This window comes from Lolium rigidum, chromosome 2, assembly GCF_022539505.1.
Source record: "Lolium rigidum isolate FL_2022 chromosome 2, APGP_CSIRO_Lrig_0.1, whole genome shotgun sequence".
NCBI lineage: Eukaryota > Viridiplantae > Streptophyta > Magnoliopsida > Poales > Poaceae > Lolium > Lolium rigidum.
Window position 1 is genome coordinate 102,071,944 of NC_061509.1, and position 21,986 is coordinate 102,093,929.

The window sequence follows — 21,986 nt, forward strand, 5'->3', positions numbered from 1 at the left end:
GACCCCGTCAGGGCTTGCGGCGGCTATGGGCTGCCCTAGGTCGGCCTGACCGCCCCTAGGACCTCGTGGATTCGCAGCCTCCAATCCTGAAGAACAACGAAGAACGAGAAGAAAGATACAAGGGGAGAGAGATAAAAGTAGATGAACACGAAAAAGTAGTAGATTGATTTGTTCGATTGGTGTTGATTCAATCGGCCGTCACCCCTCATGTATATAAAGGGCGGCTGGACTTTCCGTGCAAGATGAAGGGTTGGATTCACGTCCAAAACCCTAGTTTGAGTCCAATTCGGATGGCTTGGACCGAACTTTCCAAAACTGTTCGGTTTAAAACTGGCAGTACCTTGCGTGGCAACTTTGAGGCAGTAAACGACCTCAAATCAAAATATCGTAAACAACAAAGTTGTTCGTCTCGAAAAAACGAAGAACTTTCATGTTGACCACTTTTCCATCCGAGTTCATCTTGATCGTCTCAATCGAGGTCGCAAGAAAATACGATCAATTCCGACGTTTTCGCCTCTGCTCCAACTTCAGCTCGCGCCCTGACCTTAGAGGCCTCTATGGTCGGGCGCTCCACCTCCGATAATTTGAGTTTCAGCAGTATTTTAGCTCCAAAAATTGCATACTAACTCGGATCGCGATGAACTCAAAAAGCAAAGTTGCTTGTTTCGACGAGACGCACAACTTTCGTTTATATCACTTCTTCATTTGAGGTCATCTTAAAGGAGCTCTAATGGAAGCCTTCATATATCGATCCTCGAGATCACCTCTGACTGCTAGCATAATCGGCTATCAAGCCGGATCATGGCACAACTTGGAATGGTGGACATGGTGTCTCCTAAATGAGCAATACATCTGTCACGCCGAACTTCGATTTATGTTCTTGATTACCCATCGGCCCAAAACGAGTATCAACACATGTAATCGAGAAATCGAGATCTGTTGCCAAATCAATGGGATATTCTACTGGGATTAGATGCTCATTAAATGATTTTCCAATTAAAAGTCCACATTGCCCGGGCAATTCAATGGCTAGATTTAAATTCATACCTCTAAGCTCTAGTTGGTGGTAAAAGTCTTTGTAAAACATGCCTCTTCCTATACCTGTGCGTGATGGTGGGAGGAGTGGAGACCCAAGAGTGAGTTTGTGGTGGTGTAATTAGGTCTATGAGGGTTAGGTTTTAATCAATCGACGGTGATGTGCGAATTCAAAATAATGTTTCCCCGACTCCTTGTCCACCATGTCGGCGCGTGTCTCGTTCTAAATGGAGCATGTCGGTAAAATCGTCTACTTGCCGCTCCTATGGAATGATGAATTGAATCCGGTTATGGCTTGGTGTGTTGCATGTATTTCGTGTCTCGGTTTGATGGTTTCTTCTCTGGCCAGCGAGATTCGGCAGGATTCAACTTCGTCAATCGTCACCAATCTAGTGAGGTCAGGTCTTCCCAAATCCAGAGTGGTCATCCAGCCTTTTTCATATCTTTCTTCTTCGGGATGGCGCTCTGTTTCATTGCGTCTTCTGACTCCGACTGTCGACTTTACTGTTTAGCGTGCCAACAAAGTTTTTCTCGCTCTGACGTGGGGCAAAAAATCAATCTTCGCTCACGGTGCACCACGGGCGAGTGCAAGGGCTAGGAGACAACTTCCATTTCTTTATGGACTTATGTGTAATTCTATTTTTATTCAAGGTGGTTGTTAATTTTAATTTTGTGCCCCCTGGCCTCTTTGCAACAAAAAAATCATGTTGCATCCTAAATCAGGCAACCATCGAAGCAGACGACCTGTGATGATATAAATCAATACGTGCGCCCATTGATGTCACTACCAATGTAGCACTGCTCTGATCCAATCGCTGAGGTGTCAACTTTAGTTATTTGTATTCTATACATCTTCCAGAGGAGTTTGGAGAGGTACATGTATACCATACAGAAAAAGCGCAACGATCTGGTCAGAAAGTTCCTCTCAGACCATAATCAAATCACGTCTCCGTGTACGTGCTGATTTTATCTGATTAGTTTCCAGTAAAAGATTCTCTCTGCCCAGTAAGCATAAAATACAGTATCACGTACGAATAATTTCTGTGCACTCTATGAATACATCATCGCGTACTGAATGATCTTCAGAAGTCTCCTCTACAAAAAATATGTGTATCCTCCATTATCAGCAGTGTTGCTGATCTGCACAAGGCTCCCATATGTTCGGCAGAGCTGTCGCGCTTTGTTTAACGTACACTGCATTTCGCGTTCATCTCGTGTCCTGAACATTTGTCCTTGTGTGAGACCCAACTGACATAGTGTACTCCTGCTCAGCACCACACAATGCAGAGCCATATACATCCATTTTAATTAGGTCGTCGCCACAGAAACTGCATACTGTTTCCCCAAGATAAGGCCATCGCCATAGGAGACGGGCTAAGCAATGCAGTAATCTAAAGTAGATTACGCATGGAAAATGGTGGAGCTTATTTTTCTGGTAGTCTATCAATTGCCATGTGTGGATGGATAAGTGTTGCTGTAGAACAATTAACCAGTGATGTGGCTCTCGCCGGCCTAGCGACATCAGAGAAAACGAGAGCGAAAACAATAGTGTGAATTACATCAACGGTCCATGGAAAAATTAAACAAGAGATGAGAAGTTCAGAATTAGTCAGCTAGCTAAGCGCAGGTTATCTCCGTAGTTAGCATGTAGCAAGAAGGAGATAAAGAAGTCAACTCTGTTCGGGTCGGTTAGGCTCTGGCGATATGGGCGATTTGGCCCTACCGCCGCCGCCACCACCGTACGAGAGTCCAGCGGAGCGCCGCAAGGCGGCGAGAGAGTCCAGCCGCGCCACGCGACGCGCAGGGAAGGAGGAGGAGTGGGGAGTCCGTCCCCGACACGAGGAGGGTGAGGCGGTGGGCATCGCCATAAAGCCCAAGGCCTCGGAAGTTTTAGATCGCAATCTCTCGTCAACACCACCTGTTCGATCTGCTGTGTCCTTTGAACACAGATTGAATTGCTTGCTCTCATCGTCCATGGCGCCGCCAGGAGTACTGAAGACGGTGTCGGGCGCTGGATCGAGCCAAGGAGGCCGGAACGACGGTCAAACCAGGTGTACGCCCTGTACCTCGTGGGACTTTGTCTGCTGCACCAATCCGGCAGAGCGCGCGCCCACAAGGCCAATGGGGCTGCCGATGGCACCGCCGGTGGGTGGGGGCGATTACGGGGGTCTCGTTGAGAGACCTACCCGCCCGAAGCCTACTGGTGATACCTCAGAAGCTCCATTGATGCGGCGACGAGCGCTTCTAGATGGTGACAGGGATATGGAGGAAGATGGCAACTGGGATGAGGGGGATGGGATGGCTGAGATGGGTTTCAACCAAGGAGAGGCATCGAAGATTGGTGGCATTGTTGATATGGAAGATGATGTATACCTGGAGTTTGATGAGGAAGAGCCTGTGAAGAAGGAACCGAGTGAGAAGACCACCTGGCAGATTTTAGCGAGGTACATGGCCAACTTTAAACCAAATACTAGAGCTATGTTTAAGCGCTTCATAGATGAGGTTTGGCACCTTCGTAATGGGATCAGGTATTCAGAAAAAGGCAAGAACTACTATGGGATTACACTTTTCTCAAAGGGAGATTACGACTTTGTGATGCGAGGAGGGCCATGGATATTTAACCATAATGCTTTGGTAGTCACAGGCTTGGATGCAACTGCACAGCCTTCTGAGACCAAGCTGAATTCTGTACCAGTATGGGTACGGATATATGATGTCCCTTGGGGGAAACAAGATGCGACCTGGGGTATGAGGTATGGCAATGGTCTTGGTGAAGCAATAGAGGTTGATGTTCCGGCGAGCGAGGAAGAGAAGAAGGATTTTCTTCGGGTCCGTGTGCGGCTGCCATATGACCGGCGTCTGCAGACACAAATCACAACCGGTGTTAAGGGCAAGCCTCGCGAAGTGAAGGTGTTTAAGCTGAAATACGAGCGTGTTCCCTACTACTGCTCCCATTGTGGCTTTATGGGTCATAAGAAGGATGACTGTGAGAAGAAGAGGCTGGGCGTGCCATCACTTGACTATGACGCCCATGAACTCAGATGCAGCCCATATAAGAAATTTGAACACCGCACATATTATGCCCCCCTGCAGGTCAAGATTCAGCGAGGAGAAATCTCAGCTTTGCCAGTTTTGGGAGTGCTGAATCCTACAAACATTTTGATCAGCGCAAATCGAGAGAGCAGCGCCGATGTGTAAACCCAGAACGTGTCAATTCTCAGTCGGGTTCAGCAAATAATGACGACATGCCACCCCTCATGGATGATCTGGTGCCGATGGGTGATGGTCTGGCCAATGAGGCAGCAGACGGGCGTGTCAATGGAGCAGCAGTTTCTGTGCCACAGGAGGTGGAAGGGAATTTAGTAGAACGGGTGGACGCCATCTTCATGGGGCCACGCCACACCAATAAGCAACACGACACTCCAGCGGGTTGGGATGGCTCGCAGCCTATCATCCAATTCCCAGAGGAAGAAGGGCAGGGTGCTGCGGAGCAAATGAGCCACATCAAAGTAACCATGACAGAGGACATGCTAGCTAAAATACAGAAGGTGCAGGTGCAGTCTCAGCAGGGAGCCAACTCGGTGAGAGGCTCCTGGGAACACGCACCTCGGCCTAGTGACATGATTCCAGCCCTTCAGGGCTTGTCTAGCCTGCAGGTGTCCTTTGGGTCGGTGAATGATATATCAATGACGCCGGCTGATACAGTCTTGGGGAAGCGTGTTGCAGAAGACCAAGAAGTCCAAGGCGAGCGTCTTGAGCTGTCCCTTGGCCTGGACTATGGGAGCAAAAGGGATGGTGCCATACCACAGCAGGGGAAGACACAAGAGCGGGTGAAGGCGCAAGCTAGGAACCGTGCGGTGGATGTGGTCTACCATAGACACAAAAAGTTGGCGGCTACAGGACACACGCCATCTGGTAACCTGACGAGACCTAATGTTTGGTCTCGTCAGGAGCAATGAATTGCCTCTCGTTCAACTGTCGGGGTGCAGGGAATAACCCGACAGTGCGTGAACTAGCTCTGATTTCCCAAGTTTGGAGTCCCCGTTTACTTTTTCTTTGTGAAACTAGACAAAATAAAAATAAGATGCGTCGTCACGCGTCATAGGCTAGGTCTTAAGGGTTTTGTAGGGTTTAGTAGTGATGGTCTAAGTGGAGGTCTAGCTCTTTTTTGGCATGAACAGTTAAATGTAGAAGTTCAAGCTATTAATGAAAGATATATTGATGCGTATGTCCGTGAGTCTCCTACTGCACCTCTTTGGCGCCTAACTTGTGTTTATGGAGAACCACGTGTGGAGGATAGACACCGTATGTGGGATACCCTTCGAAATCTTAAAACTCTGTCTAATCTTCCTTGGCTAGTAGTCGGTGACTTCAACGAAGCCTTATGGCAAGAGGAGCATCTATCGTATACTGCGAGATCAGTGAGCCAAATGGATGCTTTCCGAGAAGTGTTATTTGATTGCAATCTTACTGACCTTGGCTTTTCAGGAGTACCGTACACATACGACAATAAGCGAAGTGGACGAGCAAATGTGCGAGTACGGCTTGATCGAGCAGATGGCTCTGTCCGGCGTGGCGTGACCGCTTCTCCGAATCCCAGTGTACAGCACTTGACATCTCCAAGTATCGGACCACTGTCCCATATTGCTACGGATTGAGAAGGAGGTGAGGGCAACAAACCGCTAGACCAAAGCGCCAATATGAGATCCTCTGGGAGAGAGAATCAGAATTGGCTGAGAGAGTGGCTGCAGCCTGGGGTGAAGCAGGCCAGAAATCTGATCTGGCCGATATTATGCAAGGACTGGATAAAGTGATGACTACACTTCAGACCTGGAGTAAACGTAAGTTTGGTAATGTTTTAAGAGAGCTTGATAAAGCGAGGAAAAACTTGGAATTGTTGCGCTTAAACAATGCTGACCAACGTGATATTCGCAAAGCTACCGATCATATGCAGGAACTTCGTACAGCAGAAGAAATGCTCTGGCTACAGCGGTCAAGAATTACATGGATGAAAGAAGGGGATAAGAATACTAAAATGTTTCACCAAAAGGCTGTGTGGAGGGCTCGTAAGAATAAAATTAAGAAGCTCAAAGATGCTGAAGGGATATGGAAGGAAGACCAAACAGATATGGAGCTTATGGCTACCTCTTATTTCAAAGATCTTTTTACTCGTGACATGTCCCTTAACTCTGATGCTTTAGTTTCCATGACACAGGAGAAAGTGACACCGGCGATGAATGTGGATCTCTGCAAGGACTTCACAGATGATGAAATAGGTGATGCCTTATTTCAAATCGGACCTCTAAAGGCGCCGGGAGTGGACGGTTTTCCCGCACGGTTTTATCAGCGGAATTGGGGTACGATTAAAGAAGAGGTAATCAATGCTGTGAAGCTTTTCTTTGTCACTGGACGTATGCCAGAAGGCGTGAACGATACTGCAATAATCCTGATAGCAAAGATTGATCAACCGGAGACCCTCAAGGATTTTCGGCCTATTAGTTTGTGTACTGTTGTATACAAGCTTATTGCCAAATGCATGGTCAACAGGTTAAGACCAATATTGGGTGAGCTCATTTCAGTAAACCAAAGTGCCTTTATTCCTGGGAGACTAATCACCGACAATGCACTTGTTGCTTTTGAATGTCTACATTTCATTGAGCAGAATTCAAATATGGAGAAGAATTTATGTGCGTATAAATTGGACCTATCCAAGGCGTATGACAGGGTGGATTGGGAGTTTTTGAAGAAAGTGATGCAAAGGTTGGGGTTTTGTCATCGATGGGTGGACTGGATAATGTCATGTGTCACCTCGGTGAGATATCAAGTCAAATTTAATGGAACCCTCCTGGATTCATTTTCGCCTTCTCGGGGCCTCCGACAAGGTGACCCCCTATCGCCATTCCTGTTTCTTTTCGTTGCGGATGGTCTATCAACTTTGCTTCAGAACGAAGTTAATAACCATGGTATTGAGCCGGTCAAAATCTGCCGCCGTGCACCTGGTATATCCCACCTTCTGTTTGCGGATGACAGTTTACTCTTTTTTAAGGCACAGGCAAACCAAGCTTGTCAAATTAAGAAGGTGTTGGATCTCTATGCATCGAGTACGGGGCAGCTCATTAACCCTGATAAGTGCTCAATTATTTTTGGGGAATCATGCCCCTTAGCTAGCCGAGTGGAAGTGAAAACAATGCTCCAAGTTACACAAGAAACTTTTGAAACAAAATATCTTGGGTTACCAACACCGGAAGGAAGGATGAGTAGTGGCAAATTCCGTAGTCTACAAGGCTAAACTTGCAAAATGTTTAGTTGAATGGGATGACAACCATAAATCGCAAGCAGCTAAAGAGATTTTAATCAAGGCAGTTGCACAGGCCATCCCGGTCTATGTTATGAGTGTTTTCAAGTTGCCCCTAGGTCTATGTGACGAGCTAACAAAAACGATTAGAAGATATTGGTGGGGTGCTGAGAAGGGAAAGCGGAAAATACATGGGCTTGCATGGGACATCATGCTAAGGCCAAAAGACTATGGAGGAGTAGGATTTAAAGACATGAGACTCTTTAATCAGGCTTTACTGGCTAGACAAGCGTGGAGACTGATACAGTTCCCGGATACCCTGTGCTCGCAACTTCTTAAAGCCAAGTACTACCCGAATGGATTCTTGTATTTTCTGGTAATGGGTCGTCCACATGGCATGCTATTGAGTGCGGCCTCCAACTGCTAAAGCAGGGTGGTCGGCAATGGCGCAAACATCAGAGCATGGCGGGATCCATGGATCCCTCGTGATGAAAGCCTCCGCCCAAAATCTGAGCAGGGCCGGTGTCGATACAGATGGGTAGTAGATTTCCTGCTACCAAATGGTTCCTGGAATGAAGAGCGCCTACAGCAATACTTTATACCAGAAGATGTGGCAGCTATCACCAAAATTCGGACATCCGAAGAAACGAGAATGACTTTATTGCCTGGTATCCGGAGAAGAGAGGCATTTTCACCGTTAAGAGTGCTTACAGATTGGCCTTGAATAGAAGTATGCGGACACGGGACAGGGGTGCCACCAGCTCCGGACTCGATGGAGCACGGCCATCTTGGAAAATAATCTGGAACAGCCCTGTACCTCCGAAAGTGAAGCTTTTAGCATGGAAAATATGTAACAATGCTATCTCTACGCGACTGAATTCGATGAAACGCGGTATATCCACTACGAGGCCTATGTCGGATATGTGGCCGCGAAGATGAAGATACCTTCCATGCATTTATACAATGCCCGCATGCACGAGCCTTATGGCTAGCCATGGCGGAGGTTTGGGAGCTGCCACGGGATGACCTCCCGAAGCCAACCGGGACGGAGTGGCTACTACATCTCTTGTGCTCAATCCCGGAAATCCAAAGACCGGCAACCATGATGACCTTGTGGCGAATCTGGCACGGCCATAATGAAATGACCCATGGGAAACCATGTCCTCCCATTGAGGGGTCACGCCGTTTTCTAGTAAGCTATCTTAATTCTCTTTTGCTAATTAAACAGTTTCCAGCTAAAGATTTTGTGAAAGGGAAGATGGTTATAAGCCCTGAGAGCGGATTCAATAAGCAGGGCACTTATGCGGATGGCCGTCAGAAGGTGAGGAAGAAATGGGAACTGCCTGGGCCGGGTGAAGTGAAGCTTAACATAGATGGTGCCTTCTCAAGTACCGGTGCCGGCATTGGGCTGCTCTTGCGTGATGACAAGGGAGAGGTCATCTTTGCTGCATGCCGGAAGCTACAGCAGTGTCAAGATGCCACCGAAGCTGAGATTAGGGCCATAGAAGAAGGATTGAGGTTGGCACCGCACCGGTCGACGCCTGAACATCACGGTGGAATCAGATTGTGCCGAGGTCTGTTGAGCTCATTAAAGAAAGCACCCCAAACACTTCAGCCTATGCCTTTAGTATCAATGTTATTCGAGAGTTTCTTAGGGAAAGAGAAATAAAAATAGCTAAGATTAGTCGGGATGTTAATGTGGCTAGTCATGAGCTAGCAAAACCGGGTAGGGTACACGGAAGAACTGAGGTGTGGTTCAGTAGCCATCCTCCGGAAATTGCTGAGGCACTTTCCAATGATTGTAACCCTATGTTTGCTTAATATAATCTCTTTTCCCCCGCAAAAAAAAAAGTGTCTTCCATGTGATCACAAAGGATTAGAACAACAGCAAATACACGATCCGCAACACCAGACCAAGGAGGATGAAGTCCTTGAGCGGTTGAGCCTACCACCTTTGCCATGACCTGCGATGTGAGGAGCGCCATGAATTGCGGTCTTCTGAGCGGCATTACGTGCGATCTCCGGAACGACATAGTAGCCAGACTACTGCGATAAGAACTCGAAGTAAGCCTTTTCCAACTCCTCTCTAGTCTTATTTTCTTTGTGGAGGTTGTGCTCGTAACCGTCACTTGTGGGCTGACATCCTCCCATGACTTGTAGATTCCTGGAACTCTCATGTAGTACACCATGTACAAATTGTATTTTATCAAGATAGAACATATGAAACATAAGGAACATACACAATGACAAATAATGTTTAAAACACAAGCTAAGCAACTTAAGCATGGATGATCATATAGGAAAAAGCAACACAAGTTCAATCTACCAGCTAGTGTGTTCGTACTAACGATCAAACCAGCTACTATTGTGTCATCCTACCACCAAATCAAAAGAGGGTGTAATCCTACCACCGCAAGTTCATCATCATGTGGGTTAGCATATACCACCTCACATAACATACATGACTTGTCATAAGTGTTCATCAAATCCTAGCTACTTCAAAACGTACAACCACCATCATCATCAACATCATCATTATGCATGAATCACCACCATCCCATCACCAGAGAGCACTACACATAGTAGTGCATTGCCAGGTAGGTCCTAAGTCAAAGCTACATGTGGTCCTCTGCCATCTAAACAAAGACATTATCATGGGCCATGTCGTTGAAGAGATGTCTTAGATCCACCATCAGAGCCTCAGGGTTGAACCCAACAACATGCTTGACGGTGAAGTAGAGGGTTGGGTGCACATCGGGAGGGGAACATTGGTGATGGGGACCGCCACCGCTTCCACGGCCTCGGTCATGAAGGTAGTGTGGACCGCGTCTTCCTATCCCAAGACCAACATCTTCCTCGTCCTACCAGGGATCAAAAAATACAGCACCAACAGAAGAACTAGGAGCAGCAACACTAGTACCAACACCTGGAGAAGGAAGCTGACCATAGTCATCTTCACGACAGTCTTGGAGTCTTGGGTATCTATGTACTCACGGAAATGTGTACCCAGAGGCTAATTGGAGCCCATGGCATACCTTTCGGTGGCAAGACCGAAGGAGAATATCTGTTGCATCTAGGTGTAGTTGGCAATTGTCTTGTTTAGGTACTCGACATCCTTGGGGTGTTTCTAGGACATGTGACAGGTTAGAAGATTAGTAAATCTGACAAGGTGTAAACAAGTGACAAGTGTTAGTACGGAGACATGACCTCAGTAGTGCTCATCCTGCGGTCCCAGCCGACACCACTTAGGTCTCTCAGCTTGGAGATATGGATCCAACTGTGTCTCCACTTACGCATGTGGTTGTACACCTGCTACAATTACACCTCCGAGCCACAATACTTGAACACCTTCTTGGCAACATTGTTCAAGTGCACCTCCTTGAACCCCTTTTCTATCCTCATGCCGGCTCTTGATGATGTCACAAATCATGTTGAGGACGAAGGTTGACATGGGCAACTTCATAGTGCCCTTCACCCACTTCAAGCCCCATGTGTTGTGGTCTTTACATGCCTTTATCACCTTCTTTCTAGCAAGCATGGCAGCAGCAAGCTTCTCATCCTGGTCCACTACAATAGAACTACAACACTATAATGGACAAGAAGAACTACATCATTGGGAAGAACTACACAAAGTAGAAGCTACCGCATCACACATGAAACAATGTAAAACTATCATACGTCCACAAACTCTATGATCTATCGGTACATCATGAACATCATTCCCAACACGCAATATGACCCATATATAGGGCCTCAGGCTCACCGCTTAGGTGAAGTTATTTTTCAGTGAACCAAGCGGTAATATAAAGAGTTCAAATGTGTGGGAAGTGACAAAATTAATAAAAACAATACAGCGTGACCGATTGGATCCTACTTTCGGGTTTTTTCAGAAACACGTAGTATTCCTGGAAATTAATAAAAACAGTTATTTCAAAAATAGCAGAAAACTGCAGCTGTTTTGGTGACCACATTTAGTCGAGTAAATTCTGGCTAATAACTCCTACCTCCCTTATCAACTTTTTATAGCTTCATCAACCTTTTCCAATTATCTTGACATTTGACTGGCCTGTATGCCACCTGCCAGTTCGCAAAGCCAAATGCCCTGACTTCATTGCATCCCGAACACCTAGCATTCACAACCACAAGCCTTGCCCCAGAGACACCTGACCTGCATTCGCGGACAGACCATCAGATTGCAAGCTTCATCGCCCTAGTAATGTTTGTCTGATTCAAATGCACTGTATTTAAGTGAAAACAAACTAGCATCCACAACCACAAACCTTGCCCTCAACCACAAGCCTTGCCCGCAATAATGTATTAAACAATATTGAAGAGATAAATATTTACAGCGCATCAGGAGCAACTTCACCTCTGATTGTTCATCACCGCTACTATATCGTCCCAGAATATATCCTAATTTTTGGCCTAATACTTCTTCTGATGATTGATTCAACATCAAGTGAAATTCTAGCTTTCCCTAGAATCAGCTCTTTACTATCCTGACCCCGGGGATTTTCCGGGACATTGAACCCCAGATTTAGAAGCTTTCCCAAACACCTTCTGGCCAGGAAAAGGCGTAGCAAAGATTTTTGGGAAGACTTGTCAGCATGTGTTTGTAGCTCTTGTACACCTTCTGTAATCTTGATGCCATGCACAAGTTACAACCATTGAGCCAAAAGAAGGCCTTCCTCTGGCATATCAACATGCATTTGCTCTTTAGCAAGTTCCACATCCGTTTGCACAATATTGTGGCGTCCAAAAACTAAACATTTAGCATTCTCAGTGCCAACTGCCAAGGTTCAGACAGTAGTCATTTAGCACTGAAATACATTGACAAGACAATGTATTGAGGTCCCAATAAGTGCACATATGATGGACTGAGTGACAGAAATGGTCAAACAATATTTCTGAAAGGGTATTACCGGCAGTTATATATCTCACTGTGCTTGACATTTCTTTTTTGCCACAAATAAAGATCGAGCCATCATAAATATGAAGTGTATCCCCCACCAAGTGGTACTCTTGGATGAAATACGGCTTCGATTGATAGGCTAGGACAGCATCGGAAGCCAACACTCTGATAAAAAAGAAGAATCTTAGCACAAGGGTAGTAAAGCTTCTCTGACAGAAATTAACCCATGAAATCATGAATGCACCATTTACTAATGCTTCGTTTGGATGTTTGCATTGGAGGGCTTGGCATTGTATTGGGTTGAATATCTAATACCTAATATATTGATATTGAGAGCGGATGCCAATATTTCTGTTTGGATGTGTTAGATATTTGGAACCTGACTAAATATTGAAGTTCAATGACAAATGTTGTTTGGATGTAAAAATGATGAATTGCAGTTCTACGAGTTTCAATCATTATACAATGTACGCAATATTCAGTCCTTATTTTTATCTAAATCTGTGTTTAAGTATTGAAGGCAGGAGGTAGTAGCTCAATTTGGTTTAAGCTAAATCCTAGTACTGTATATGTCGGGTGCATTTCGTGAAGTAGTGGTAGCTGATCACAGCAAGGATTATCACGTTGGAGCTTGCCATGCTGAACACCAGGTTGATGGCGTTGGTGATGGACATCATGCGGAACTGCGTGAGGATGTGCCCAGCTTCCCGCCATGCCGAGAAGAAGAAGCCTCGCTGGGCGCTGGCACGGAACCACCATCCACCGCGCTGCTTGGGAAAGAGGGGCGAAGGGGATGACGGCACTGTTCCAAGCCGCAGAAAGAGGGCGAGAGGCCGGAGTACCTGTGCCCCCGCTGCCGGCGCTAGGTTTCCATGTGCGAGCTTTGCGAGCGGAGAGAGGAGAGATGTCGCTCGGTATGTGTCGAAGCGGTACAGACCGAATACACAGCGATGTCTAGGCTAACCCCTCGACATTTGCTCTGCTCTTTTTCTGCCGTTGGACCGGTTCCTAGATATCGAGCCCGAATGCCGGGCTTCAATACACAGACCTGCAAAACAGCTGAGATTCGGTATTCGGGACTCACACCTCCCGAATGTCTGATATCTAGGCTCAAAGTAAACATCCAAATGAAGGGAACGTAAAATGGCTGTTGGTTGAAGCCATCCTGAAATTGGAGATACCACATCGGATTTGAGTTGGAAGGGAGAGAAGATATGTCGTCGTCAATCTAGAAGGCATGCACATGAAATGATGATGTAGCCCACATGAAATGATGAACATAATAGTACATCAGTAAGAGAAAACATACCAAGCCTACTCCTCGTCCATCAATGTATTCCACATTGTCTCTCTTTTTCGCCGCTTCTTCCGTCCAGTTCCTTATCAACGGCCTTGATGACGTCTATAGTGAACCAATTGGGCGCACTTTCTCATAGTAAATATACTGCATATGTTGGTACAACAATTATACGCCTTTATACATTGCAGGATTTTTTTAAGAGAATGGACGTGGTGAGGAGAAATATAGGCTAGGTTGCCGCAGGGCCATTGCACCATCTCATGTCCACTTCCAAGTTTCTTTATATTGTTAATCAAAAAAGCACGTGTGAAATCATTGAAATTCAATTTGTTCATATGTTTCGCGTACTTAACAATTGCCCAGTACTCCAACGGAACTGTTGCGGTGGACTTTGGTGCAAGAACTGTACCAAGGGCCACAAGAACAGCTCTGCGAAGGAAGTCATCGCCGGCTAATCCGCTCTTGATGGTGTCCGCGATCAATCCATGAATACTCAGACTTCCAGAGGACTTGTTCAGAAAATGAGATGGTACCTCATTCATAGCAAATTCCCCATCCTCAAAAAGGATGGTGTCAATATCCAGCCCATCTACTGATTTGTCTTTCAGACCAAAAATTTCCTCCACGTCGACTCTTTTTACAGTAATCGCGGGTTGATCTTCTTGCAAATTGAATTTTTCGGACTCTGCATCAAATGCCTTAATCATGTGGGTCAGGATAGACCTTCGTGGACTTATACATTTCATGTGAAGCAAGCATTCTAAATCAGCAATTGGTGTTTGCAATGCGGATTGTTGGGTGGGCTTCGTAACAAGAATGACTTCAGCTCAGCGATGTAAACTCGCTGACGCTGATTTAGAATGTTTGCTTCACATGAAATGTATAAGTCCAGGAAGGTCTATCCTGACCCACATGATTAAGGCATTTGATGCAGAGTCCGAAAAATTCAATTTGCAAGAAGATCAACCCGCGATTACTGTAAAAGGAGTAGACGCGGAGGAAATTTTTGTTCTGAAAGACAAATCAGCAGATGGGCTGGATATTGACACCATCCTTTTTGAGGATGGGGAATTTGCTATGAATGAGGTACCATCTCATTTTCTGAACAAGTCCTCCGGAAGTCTGAGTATTAATGGATTGATCGTGGACGCCATCAAGAGCGGATTAGCCGACGATGACTTCCTTCGCAGAGCTGTTCTTGTGGCCCTTGGTACAGTTTTGCACCAAAGTCCACCGCAACAGTTCCGTTGGAGTATTGGGCAATTGTTAAGTACGCGAAACATATGAACAAATTGAACTTCAATGATTTCACACGTGCTTTTTTGATTAACAATATAAAGAAACTTGGAAGTGGACATGAGATGGTGCAATGGCCCTGCAGCAACCTAGCCCTGCTGCAGGTATATTTCTCCTCACCACGTCCATTCTCTTAAAAAAATCCAGCAATGTATAAAGACGTATAACTGTTGTACCAACATATGCAGTACTATGAGAAAGTGTGCCCAATTGGTTCACCATTGACGTCATCAAGGCCGTTAATGAGGAACTGGACGGAAGAAGCTGCGAAAAAGAGAGACAATTTGGAATACATTGATGGACGAGGAGTAGGCTTGGTATGTTTTCTCTTACTGATGTACTATTATGTTCATCATTTCATGTGGACTACATCATCATTTCATGGGCATGCCTTCTAGATTGACGACGACATACCTTTTGCCTTCGCTAACAGAAAATCTCTTAGCTTTGAAGGGAAAACGTTTTTACCCTGTTACCACATTCCCTATGCACATGTGTGAATCATCTACTTGCCTACTGAATCGTGAGGCTACTGATTTTTCTATTAGTTTTACTCACGGTAATACATGGCAGAATAATATTATATGCTGGGAATCAGTAAGGATTTTGTGCTCTGGCCAATTTTGAGAAACGTGGCCGATTCTTATCTTATTTTATGATGACCTCTAATACACAAAATTTCAATACGCTCAAATTCAAGCATCTGGAATTTCACAAAATCTTAAAATCAGCTGCTCTTTCCAGGTCAAGTCATTAGTTGTCAACATTCCATTATAAAGGCAATAATTTGTCTCGCTTGCCATGCATTAGTTAATATGTCATATATTCTTGCTGCATCAAAAGGATAGATAAATAAGACAACTTTTTAAAATATAGAACATCTTGAAACAAGTCGAAACTACAGGCAGGGAGACAAATAAAGTTTTTGGATATGAGCGGACACTTACCGGTATGCTCAATATGTCACCTTGAGAATTGGTCAGCACTGGCAGTGTTCGTCTTGCAGAAGCTGGAATACATCTCAGGACCTCAAGAGCTTTCGTTGCTGATAATTGCAAATAATTAGAGTGATTCAGGAGCTCATCGCCCTTCAATTTCTCACTGGAAACTTTTGAGACATTCTGGTTCTCCTCCACTGAGCCAATTCTAGAAACTTCAGCAAGGAACAACCAATCGGTATCAAACATGTGACGAACTGCGAGACTTCCATCTTGATTCACTGCACAATGCTGGCATATCCCTTTTTGACTGTCATATGAACATATTCCATTTGGAACAGCTTCCAAAGTATTCCATGTAATCAAGAACCTGCTCATAAAGTGACATGTTTCGCCAGGCCAGAGCCAAAGAACTTTCACATCAGGAAAGCTTGTTTTCTCCAAGTATTGCTCCTCATATTTATGTTCTGTTGTTCTTACAAATTTCTGATGTTCTTCTGTTTGCAGGTTGAGGAGCTTTTCTAACGAAAAATCACCTATAATATTGAGATCCTTTGCTCTATTCAGAACATCAGTAGAGGATTCATGACTCAAAAAAGGTATTCTTGAGCACTGTAGAAATTGGTTAAAGTATAAGCGCGCTTCAAGTGCTACATGATCAATTTCAGGTACCGGTGGTGGCTGTTCTTCATAGGAACACTTGTAGGACATCTCACCAGAAAATGACTCGAGCAAGTCAGCAGAGCAACAGACTAGTATTTTTGTACTTTTAGACCTTGGAAAAGTGCAAATGTAACAACCAGCTACAGTAAGGGCACCCTGCATGAGATTAAAGTATTAATTGATGAATGGACAGGGTCTTCTTATGATAGCAAGGCGTATTAATTATGCACCAGAGAGGCACAAATACACACAGAGCCCAATAGTATTTCAAAGAGAATATATTACACATTGTGTACCTCTGCATATTTCGTTTTGTTAGAAAATATTGGAACTTCGATTAAATCATGTAACATCCCTATTTTCTCAATTTTTAAAAACTAAAACCTTATTTGAATTAAATATTTAGTTTTTCAATTTTAGGGGTGAAGTCCCGAGTCAAAATATACTTCTACCCGAGAGGGGGAGAGACACTTCACCCCTAAAATTCAAAAACCAAATATTTAAATCAAGTTTGATTTAATTCAAATTAAACCCAAATTCTAAAACACCAAGTTAAGCTTATTTATTCAAATGTAACACAGCAATTTTCTCGGGAGGTTTTATTTCTCAAAATTTTATAACAGACAAAATTAGGATGTTACAATTTACAAATTCTTAGATATATAATAGGATAGTCCCGCCTGGATCACAAGTCTCAAGTGTTTTTTTAAAGGGAGACTATGCACGAAGCCACGAACCAAGCCCAGCTCACTTCTTTTACAAGTCTCAACTCACCCTTCCTGGTTCACACCAAAAACAGCAGCTGAAAATAAACTTTCCTACTTGATGGCCCACCCTTTCTTGACAATGCATATGTGCTTCTTTAGCAATAATAGTTTTAAACTTGATTCATTTAACAACACAAGGTAAAAATCAACACATGTGGCTCACTGCAAAAGTTTGCAAGACGATACTGAAATAAGTAAGAAAGAACCTTGCAAGGTGTATTACGAATGTAGTCCATGAACAATCGAGTAGCTCTTCCACGGATCGGCCTGTGCCTCTGTGAAACAAACTACAAATAACTGAATATTAGTATCCCATCCCACAAACAATCTGACCAATGAAAAACTTTAATGATAACATTTAGATGGTACATGTTAGAACTAAATACAAAGAAACCATGATGAATCTAACATGTACCTGTAATACGCATGCCAAATATTGTGAAAGACAAAGATCATCAACATTTTGTGGGTCAAGTTTTTTAAGGTCAATGACAGCGTACCCGTACTGCAACACAAGAAAAGAATGTTAAGGGGAAAATAGTGAGTCTAATGAAGTTACCAATCAGAAGGTACTAGGAGACTTCAAATCCAAGTACAGAAGAAGCGCAAACCTCGCTTATTGTGACAGACTGCTTGATGGCCAGATTGCAGGCATTGCTGACACACACTCGTGTCAACCGGCATGCATAGATCAGTTTCTGAAGTTCTGATTGAAAGGCACCTGAAGATAAAAAAGGCACTTGTCAGATAAATGAATATCTTTGCATTTCTATAATAAGGCATATGTGAAACATGTCTGCAAGCAGGTAGATCGGGCACTAGTGGTGGATCTTGATGTTAGTCATGTAAGCCACTACGCCTTTCTAACTCTGCTCGCAACTTCAGGCGTTCTGAAATTTGAAGCATCTTGGACCCTTTTTTCCTTTTATGCTTCTGATAAATAACTCTACTCCATCCCCTATAATTCCCACTAACTCTAGCTCTAACTCACATTGAACTAATTATGCTGTTGTTTGACCAACATATTCTATAACCACCTTAAACAAGCAAGATTAGCTTAAGTAGTCTGTTCTCCTAGTTAGAGTCCATTGTGTCACCGAGATGCGGACACGCTTCACTATTAAGTATTTTGATTTATTGTTCGGAGTAGAATCGGACCCAGGCAAGAGACATAAAATAATTTTGAATTTTATCCTGATTTCAAGGAGATAATGCAACTCCATTCAGTGAGCATTATTATTCAACTATTCAAGGGGGTTACAAAATTGTGGATGAGCAATGGGCCAAGTTTGTTCCATTAACCAAGCATTACTTAATCATAATTAGTTGTGCGGAAACATAAGACTCAAAACTCAGATGGAATTTACCAAGTCTAAAATGTAAGAAACTACGAATGCTTGGCCAAACTCCATTTATCAAATGTTTGTGGGCAGCATGAGTTGATCATATAGTTGATTGTTACAATAATGAGATGTACATCTCATGACAAGCATCTTCCTCACACGACATGTCATTTTGAAATAAAATAGAAACAGATGATCATCAAAACAAAAGACATGGACTATAAAAAACGAAACAAGAGTGGCAGCATAAGCGCAATTGCAAACCATCTGGGGATAAACATCTCAAAGATGCCCGAATTCGGTTCCTAGCATACTGCATACTATTATTTGTTGGATCTTCAACCCACAAATGATTACTTCCTTGACATATCTGTGGAGAATGATTTACACATTAGTAACACCACATAAAATTGCTATATAAAACAACTGACAGCTCAAATCACTTGAGATGCACATCCAAGTTTTTCCTAAAAAAAGCTTTATGCCCAACATTGGAGAGAAAGCTTTAGTCCCCACACATATTATCAAGCCTTGATTCTCCTTAGGATGTTGTCCGTAATATGTGTAACAAACTAACAATACAACTCAGTCAAGATAGGCTGACTAGATGAACTCTGGAAATGAAAGGCTGGGTAAAATGTCTGTCTAAAGATGAAAATGTGAGCCTGATCTATCTGAATAACCCTCTCTTTTCTATCAATGCATCGAAACACAAAGCTTTTTGCATTTTCGCGAAAAAAATTGTGCGTTTGTGTTACTTACTTGAGTTGGTAAACTTCACATCTAAACCTCCTAAATTTGCACAAGTGGTCAACAAAGTCTTAAATATATTTGACATGTGAAGATATCTAGAACTTTTCAATCTGTCCAATGGCATGTGAAAAGCTTCATCAACTTATCAACTTCAAATATAATGAAATTCATTGATTTTGAAATGTGATCACATGATAAAAGGTTGTTTAGCTTAAGTGTCATCGCATCCTTAGTTACAGTAAGAATATGAATTGACCTTCTTTATACAAATTTATTGACTCTGGTTAAATGAATTGCTGATTCCAAAAACATGAGATGAGATCAAAAGTTCACCTTATACATGTCATTTTTCGAAAATTCAAGCATGGGCCGAACAAGAAGGATTCCGTAACGACAAAAATTATGTCCATCATATTTCAAATTAGGTGCAAACAATTGGGAGACAAAGGCTGTGCCAGCAAGACCCAAAACTCCGCTGTTGCGAGATAATCTCAAAACAAAGAGCTCTGCCTGCAGTTAGAAGATGAATTCATTCAGACAGAATTATATAATCTGCAGTGGCAACGAATGACAAGTATAGATCATAAAAACATAAAGATGAAATCATACATGAGATTTATTGATCTTCAGACAGCAAAACGATGTTAAACTATAAAACTGAAGGACTATTGTGTGTTGGCTCCAAACCATTCATCCATTCAATCAAATATCCATGCAAATTTAAGTCGGAAATTAAGTGTGCAAATCAAGATCAAGATACAGCAGTACATGAATGCACAATAGCAACTCTAGTTCACTATATACAAACTCTAACACGAATTGTACTAGCATAAGAGGAAATTCCGAAATTGCTGTGCGCATTGAACTATATCAACAAGTGTCATTGAGTTTGATGTTCGTTAATACTAAGAAGTAGCTCCTTGTGAACGTGTACATCTTCCCCATCCAAACAAAAAATGAACACATCTTCATTTCAACAGACCTGGTCATCAGAGTGATGTGCAATAAGTAAGACTCCTATTTGTTGCTTTATACAAATGTCCAATAGTTTTTGGTACCTGAATTTATAAAAACATGTTACATGAGGCTTTATTAAAACGGACTAAGATGTTCAGCATTTGCTGATAAACTGGCAGAGAGAAGCAAAAGGGCACACACTACACTAGGTAAATATAGGTGAATATTCCACAAAGAACACAGCAATCATGTCCATCACGTCAGTATACTAACAGATTTACATATTTTAATGGTCAGTGTGCAACATGTCACTCTTTAGTACTTCAAAGCTTTCTTGGCAAGAGGACACATGTGACCTGGGTTAGGAAGACAGCCATTTAGCCACCACAGCGCTATAACAATGATGCTGAAGAAATTTTAGTTACTACCTTAATAAACTGTGTGATTCTGTTACAGCTAATGAAATGCTGAGTAAAAACATTGTGTCTTAGCAGAAGCCACAACTGAAGACTACCTGGCCAACAATAGGGTTTTATACTAAAGCAGTACCGATGTGCTGAATATTTACAGCTCTCATGCCGTTGGCAAAGAACACGAAACATTACATTGAAAAGTAAAATATCGGATTGAACTTCAGGTGGGACCCTCCCTCGCCGTTGAGGGTTCGAAGAAACAATAGCGGAACTAACTCTAATTACAATGTTTCTAACATATAAATAACCACAAGCACACAGAGTTTGCATCTGCTCAAAAATTTCTTATATCAAAAAACAGGCAGACGAAAATACCTCATTTCACGGGCCGCCTCTTGCAGATGCCCAAGATTTGGCCGCCCATTTGGCCACTCACATGTAGCAATCTCACACATGACACCTACAACAAAATCGTAACACCTCAGGATTCCAACACCGTATTTAAAGGCCTATGCATATGCAGCCAAGGAATCAAATCCGGCTCTAAGTGCCACCGGCTCATCATGCTCATTTTCAATGTAGGCAGGCTCTTTGTCAACTAGTTTTTATTCAAAAGTATAGGCTTTGCTAGTTTTTGTATATGAGAAGGAATTAAATATGTAGGAGGAGGACGAATCTCCTCTTATTTATTAAATTTTTTAATGTTATGTATCCGTGTTTTTATTCTTTTCCCTTTCTTCAGTTAAGGAATTTAACTTACAGAAGTTACAAGCTTACCCATGGCGTGCACCCGGGCACGCACTAGCTGTGCCTCCTCGGCGCTCTCTAGCCGCAGCCCATGGTCGACCACGACCCCGAGTAGCCCTTCCACGAGCCCTGGGGCGACGGATCCCTTGTCCTCGGACTTCCTCCCAGACCCGCCCTCCGCCGCCTTCTTCCAAGCCGCCGCGAGCACGCAGAGCGCCATGGAGTCCGGCCCGCCGGAGACCCCAACCGCTGCAAGAAAGAGGGGGTCTGAGGTAAGTGAGGAGCTTAGGAGAAAGCACTGAAGAAGAAGGGACTTGCAGCGAGTAGAGGCGGCGTACCAATGCGGTGGTGGGGGTGGATGCCAGCGAGGGCCATGCGACGGGCGAAGGATTCGTGGTACGGGGCGGAGGAGGTGCAGCGGCATCGTAAGAGGCGGCGGATGGGGAGGCGGGGTGAAGGGAAGGGGCGGCGGGAGAAGAGGAGCATCGCCGGAGTTGAGAGTGGGGGAGAAAGATAACGGGAGGGTTTTTCTTCGCTTACTTGCCAATTACAGGCTTCAACGGGCCA

The 21,986-nt window shown here is 43.8% G+C and overlaps 1 protein-coding gene across 1 annotated transcript; it reads right to left on the bottom strand.

Moving 5' to 3' along the window:
* Positions 1–11,278: 11,278 nt before the first annotated feature.
* LOC124689995 lies at positions 11,279–21,905 on the bottom strand. The gene is made up of 13 exons (XM_047223442.1): positions 21,758–21,905; positions 21,450–21,668; positions 21,048–21,132; positions 20,285–20,360; positions 19,636–19,812; positions 18,814–18,919; positions 17,818–17,927; positions 17,622–17,711; positions 17,413–17,493; positions 15,786–16,595; positions 12,253–12,407; positions 11,611–12,150; positions 11,279–11,498 (listed from the first exon to the last, which is right to left on the bottom strand). Exons 1-11 carry the CDS (start codon positions 21,903–21,905, stop codon positions 12,315–12,317), a joined length of 1,995 nt encoding a protein of 664 aa, XP_047079398.1. The 3' UTR covers positions 11,279–11,498; positions 11,611–12,150; positions 12,253–12,314.
* Between the last annotated feature and the right edge of the window lie 81 nt (positions 21,906–21,986).